A 6436-nucleotide genomic window follows, 5' to 3' on the forward strand; every position below is an offset into this window, starting at 1 on the left:
GAAATAATTAAAAGTTTTAAAAAATACAGACTGTAAAACAAAAGCTAGTATCGTTTGATTTGACATTTTCTTTATTATTTCCTTTTAAATCCATGTTAATTAACAGCTGATTAAATTGAACTATACACATATATATACACGCATATACACAATTCATAATAGCTGTAGGTTGGGGAGTTCAAACCCAGGAGCCAGATTCACAAAACATTCTTGAGAAGAAAAGTCTTCTTAACTACCATTTTTCTTAAATTCAAAATTCATTATGTTGAAGTGGTACTGCCGGCCCAATTTATGAGCGGCCCACCGGGAATTCTCCCTGTTCTCCCTATGGCCACTCTGTGTTTGTGGTCAAAAATGGAGTTGACTCTGACTTTAAAGATATAAAGAGTCAAGGAAATAAGAGACTAGTGCCTTGTCCACATTAATGCGTTTTAGCTTGGAAAACGAGTTTCGTTGTAAAAACGCTCTTCATCCGCACTAGCGTTTTCCAAGTGCTGCCTATCCACACTAAAACGTCCTGAAAACTCTTACATCCATGTACTGCGCATGTGTACAACGTAAGACGCTTCAGCATGAGTCATTTCTGTCAGGCGTTAGTTTACTTTCTGCCGATTTCATAGGTCAGCTTTGTGGCAGAGTGATACAAACGGTAAAACGGTTCCCATGGTAACACTGGTGAAATATCACATGGCTCTCCGTCTCTTATATGCAATCTTCAGCACGCACACAGTGAAACTGGAGAGCTACCAAAACATTTGCGTCAAATCACATGACGAAAACCCGTCACTGTTTTTAAAACATTGGTTTTCCTCGTACACACTACAACGCGTGTCTCGGTGTGGACGGAAGGCTAAAATGGAGAGAAAAAGATGCGTTTCGATTTTCAAACGAAAACACATTAATGTGGACTGGGCATAGGTTGTAGAGAGCGTTTGCATCTAAGATAAGCAAAGTACCGTTTTGAGGTAAAATGTCCCCATCTTCCTCATCTGATGACTTGTCACCCCCTTTCCAGGCTACCGGAATTTTAAACACAGCTGCGAAAAAACCTTGATTCTTTAAACTGTGAGAGGAAACAGAATGAAAGAAAATATTATTGATTGGTATTAACCAATGACCAGTTTAATAGTTAAGTGAAGTACTTAAACAGTAACAGTTGAACTCTGCATTTAAATAGTTTTGTGGTACAGATGTAATGATGATGAAGACAGTGATGATGTACTGTACAGTGAGCTGAAGTATAAGATGGCACTGTATAATGCAGTAAAGTGAAGAAAACTTTGCTTTGTGTAAGACCTCATATCAATTCTCAGCCAATAAATCCTGAAGTTTGAATGATATCTCATCTATTAGTCAATGGACTTAGAGGTAAATTCTTCAATGGATCTTTACTCACCTCAGTTCACAGCTTGAGCCCTTTAGCACCGCACGAAGCTGCTTCAGTTCCTTTATTTTATTGTTACTCAGATCAAGCTCCCTTAAGAACCCCAATGCTTGTGTCTGAGCCAAAGTATCAGCTAAAGCAGTAGCATCTGTAATATTACACTTATTTAGGCTAGAAGGAGACAAACAGACAAAGAGACATTATTTGATCTCTTTACCATATCACAAAAGAACAGAACGATACATGAATAAAAAAACTAATACAAATGTGACGCAGGCAAAGTGAATTCTGCTTCTTCCAGAGCAAGTGTTTTGTTTTAACCGTATGAAGGACTCAACAACACTGTTGATCATTTAAATAACAAAACTCTTGAGAAAAGTGTGTTCTTATTTTATTGACTCACCTCAGTTTCTCCAGTTTGCATTCTGAATGTTCAAGTAGTCGACACAAGCGCTTCACTCCGGTGTCCTTTATTTTATTTCCACTGAGGTTCAGTTCTGTCAGGTGTGACGGGTTTGAACACAGAGCTGAAATCAGCTGGTCATGCTGTGTCATTGTCATACTGCATCCACACAGACTGAAGAGAGACAGAGTAACAGACGTCTTTAACTGAACTGATGACTCCTAAAACTCCTAGAATCTGCTTCAGCTTTGTCACGGTTCTGCATGCTACAAGCTAGTTTTTTCTAAAAGTCTTTATAATGTGGCATAAAAACACCATTAATCTCAAGTCCTGTTGAGACTCAACACAAACTCTTCCATAATTCTTCTGTCACCGAAATCTTACCAAAGGCAGTCAACCCAAGTCTTGCCACTCGGCGGCCATGTTTGCAACGCCTCCAGGCAGCTATTTCTGTCATTAGCAAGTCCTATTATACTTGCGGGAAGACTGATATTTCTACAATCGCCGGCTAAAATCCCAATTAAATGACATATTTACGAATAACATTTAAAACTGAAATCAGCTGTACAATAACATTTGTTTTCTAAGCTTAAATTGCGCTTAAAAAAGCCCCTCCCAAAAAGGATGTCAGACTGTGACAGTTGACGATTGGCTCTTTTACTGGAAGGCGGGACTTCCTTGACTTGAGCGGCCATATTGAGCGTTGCGTTCCTCCCCATTCATTGTAATGACAGTGGCTCATCTTGGTAATATAGACGTGGTCGGCGTCGTGTCATAGCTGGGGGTGCGGCCTGGGGGAAACGTTCTTTTCCCCATCATTGGAAATGCATGGCGTCAGCCAGTTTGGTCTACATAAAATCACTTTTTCCGTTCAACAGAGCAAGATACATTGAAAAACCGAGCCGTGTTGGGTGGGGGGCTCGACCCAACGGAATGGCCGGAGGTGTCGTTTCGCGACATTTTTGTATCTGATTGAGTCTCCAGCTAGGCGACAACTGTAATATCAGTATCCCAGGGTCATCCAGCAGTCTATATTTTTATCCCATGTTCATTAAAGCTATGATATAACGGACAAGAATGTCTTAACATGTTAAATGAATACATTTCATGCACAGCTTTGACTGTAGCACGCAACGGTTTCCCACATAGAAGTCCATTATAAAGAAACAGCTTAACGTGGCTCAAGGCAGCGATAAACTAAGAACACAGAATTTTCTGTTATTACGTTGATGTTTGATATCAGTGGTAAAGAAATGCATTTAATTACTTGGTTAAACGTGTGTGTAGTGTCGGTGTTAAGCCACGAAGCTGCTTTCTTACAATGGACGTCTATGGGGAAGACAAAAGTATTTTAATCAAATAACAGATCAGTATTGCAATAAAGAGCCATATAAGCATTAATATTTGACATCGGCCACTTTAAATCATTCATGATTTAGCGTTCTTAAGGTTATACCTACAAAACTCTACCTCTATGAAACAGTGTAAGATAATAACTAGTCACACAAACTATCCCAAACTCGGGGTACAATTAATCAAATCACAGAATCACTGAATGAATTTGTGTTTTTCACGTTAAACGTTTTAAAAAGTGCCTGGGTTGACGTGCAGGAGGACGGGACTACGCCGGTCTGGTTTTTCCGCTGTGTATTGTAATGGATTGTTTCCCCCCACGGCACAAACGGATATGTCACTTACTTGAGTGTTTCCAGACTGCATTGTGAATTACTCAGAAGAGCACAGAGGTGTTTAACTCCTGAGTCTCCTAATCGATTTCCACTCAGATCCAGCGTTCTCAAGTGTGACGGGTTTGAACTCAGAGCTGAAGTCAGAGCAACCAGACCTTCATCTGTCAAACCACACGTTCTTAACCTGCATTGAGACAAAGTGAGAGAGAAGAAATGAGGAAAAGAAAGAAATGACAGCGTGAGGAAGAGAGATTACTTCCCTTCTGCTAGATCACAGGATTATAATGTACACACAGCCACAATAGTGCTCCAGTGGGTAGAGTCACAAGTCTTATGTCAGACGTCATGCCCCACGGACCGTTGGCTGAACGTCTGAACTTGCTGAAGTGTTTCCAAGAAAGTGTGCCTTATCAGAGATACTCTGATTATATATAGAGAGGGGAGGGTCTGTAATACTTCCAATTGGAGAACCCGTAACGGCTAACAAAACCCATTGACATCCATTCAAAAAACTAGCTTCCGGTCTCCTTTCCTGCGTTCCGCTGAAGCCAGGGCGTTAGCATTAGCCGTTACGCTTTTTTGCCTAATGGTTGCAGGCTTTCCTTTTAAAAGGGCTTTGGCCTTATGCATCAAAATCGTTATCTGATTGGTTGAATTCTCCAGAATTTCCGGGAGTGTTCTTTAACGGTCCGTCTGGAAACTGTCAGGGTCCTGTCCTTCCTATTCGGAGTTTTCGTGTCTTGTGGACAGGGTCGTGACAGTACCATGTCTTGTGTATATGTTTTGTCTTGTGTGGAGACACGTGGCGGTTTGTTGTGACATTTCGCCGCGTGTCCTCCTGTCTTTTGTTTAACTCCGCCCCCTTGTTTCTCAGTTAGTGTTCATCTCCCTCACATGTCCCAATCATCTTCCCGCTAGTTTCCTTTTAATGTTAAGTCTTGTCACCTGCCCGTCACTATCCCTGTCCTATTATCCTTGTTAGTTTTCCCCTTTATAAGTCCCGTGTATTCCCAGTCCTGTGTCGTTGCATTGTATTTGCTGTGTTTGTTCATGCTGTTTACATCCCGTTCGTGTCTTCCTTCAAAGACTGTTTCATGTTTGGATTTATTATTTGGAATTATTATCCTGTTTGTTTTGTCCCCCTTGTGGGAGGTTTTCTGTTTGAGTCTTCTTTTAGTTTTTTGTTCGCCCTATCGTGGGATTATCATTTTATTAAAGTCTGTTTCATTTCAACTGCTGCCTGCGTCTGGGTTCTGTCTCCACTGACCGTGACAGAAACAACATGAAGCTGTCTGATCTAAGAAGTAAGCTGTCGTGTTTACATCGGTTGCGATAAGAATTCATCACAAATGATTTAACGCTTAATTCTTAAAAGTATGCAAGGTTCTCATAATCTCATAACATATGCTGTTAACTTTTGACACGTTGGTGAATGTACACCCTTCTGTTACTGCGGGAACATTTCCACGCCTCTAAACATGATGCGGCGCAAAACGAACATGATTGGTTGCTTTACCTCTCAGTCAAATGGCCTCTTGGGTGAGCCTTGACCAAAGAAAGCGGCCAAAGTTCCCACGAGACTAGGATGCATTTGGGACGAAACTACTCTTCTTCAATTCATACACTAGGTGGTTGAGTGCATAGTGTATAGTATGTCATTTGGGACACTACAACATACTTGTTTAATGGGATGTATAGACTAAGACTTGTTTTTCTTAAGTGTTTAAATAAATGGACTTGGAATGTATCGAAATTCTACAAATTATTCTAATTTGTCAAAACACTTTGTATCTGATAGATCTAACATTTCTCCCATTGATCAAGTTGTATCCAACAACATTGTAGACCATCAGAATCACACATTAAACTTTGTTGAGGTACAAATAATTTTCGAGATTCAATAACAGATATTCCTTCTATATCTGTTCATTCAAATACCAATTCCCGAGATGTTTTAATAGTACTTACTCAAGTTGATCTAGTTTGCAGTCTGAATGTTTCAGTAGATCACACAAGCGCTTGATTCCTGAGTGTCCTAGTTTGTTCTGACTGAGGTCCAGGTGTGTCAGCTGTGACAGGTTTAAACACAGAGCTGAAATCAGCTGAACACACTGAGCCTCTGTAATACTGCATCCACACAACCTGCAGAGAGACAGAGAAATAAATCCACTCTGGAGGCTAATATTGGCCATTAAAACCACATTCTGACTGACAAATATAGAGTAAATAATCATTTATAATCATTTAATTACTAAATACTTTAAATTTGAGGTTGTTCTACATAGTGTAAATGACTAACTCCATTGTTCCTGGCTTGAAAAGGTAGTTTCCCAGTAAAAAACAGAGAAACCGAACTCCAGAATCTCCTAGTTTACGTCCACTCAGGTTCAGGTGTCTCAGGCGTGTCCATTGTAAAGAAGGCCCAGCAGAGGTTATACTTCCTCCGTCAATTGAGGAAGTTCAACCTACCACAGGAGCTACTGACCCAGTTCTACTCAGTGGTCATCGAATCTGTTCTGTGCACTTCAATTACTGTTTGGTATGGCTCGGCCACCAAATCAGACCTACGAAGACTACAACGGACAGTTCGTAGTGCTGAGAAAATTATTGGTGCTCCTCTGCCCACACTTCAGGACCTGTACGATTCCAGAGTGAAAAACAGGGCAAGAAAAATCATCATTGACTCCACACACCCAGCACACAAACTCTTTGATCTGCTGCCCTCTGGCCGGCGCTTTAGAGCACCAAACACCAGGACTTCCAGACACAGAAGCAGCTTCTTCCCCCAGGCAATCTCCCTCCTAAACAGATAACTGCTCCTTAAGAGCAATATTCCACTTCCACTACTCCTATAGTGTGCACTACTGTGCCTTATTATATCTACATCTTATGTATACATGTATATAACACTACCTCTACTTACTAAATTATCCATTTGCACAAGTGTACATACAATCTGTT

General features: G+C 40.7%; 1 protein-coding gene across 1 annotated transcript; it reads right to left on the reverse strand.

The window, feature by feature from the left end:
• Positions 1-743: 743 nt before the first annotated feature.
• LOC130548542 (NACHT, LRR and PYD domains-containing protein 14-like) lies at positions 744-5870 on the reverse strand. The gene is made up of 7 exons (XM_057325380.1): positions 5775-5870; positions 5444-5617; positions 3486-3659; positions 1788-1961; positions 1397-1555; positions 957-1063; positions 744-850 (listed from the first exon to the last, which is right to left on the reverse strand). The coding sequence occupies exons 1-7, from the start codon at positions 5777-5779 to the stop codon at positions 744-746; spliced, it is 900 nt and encodes a 299-aa protein (XP_057181363.1). The 5' UTR covers positions 5780-5870.
• Between the last annotated feature and the right edge of the window lie 566 nt (positions 5871-6436).

The sequence above is a fragment of the Triplophysa rosa genome, linkage group LG25, assembly GCF_024868665.1.
Source record: "Triplophysa rosa linkage group LG25, Trosa_1v2, whole genome shotgun sequence".
Taxonomy (NCBI): Eukaryota; Metazoa; Chordata; class Actinopteri; order Cypriniformes; family Nemacheilidae; genus Triplophysa; species Triplophysa rosa.

Coding starts and splice junctions, on each gene's coding strand:
- LOC130548542 (XM_057325380.1), bottom strand. Junction 3,660..5,443: donor TGCAAACTAGATCAACTTGA/GTAAGTACTATT, acceptor GTCTCAATGCAG/GTTAAGAACGTGTGGTTTGA. Junction 1,962..3,485: donor TGCAGTCTGGAAACACTCAA/GTAAGTGACATA, acceptor GTCTCTCTTCAG/TCTGTGTGGATGCAGTATGA.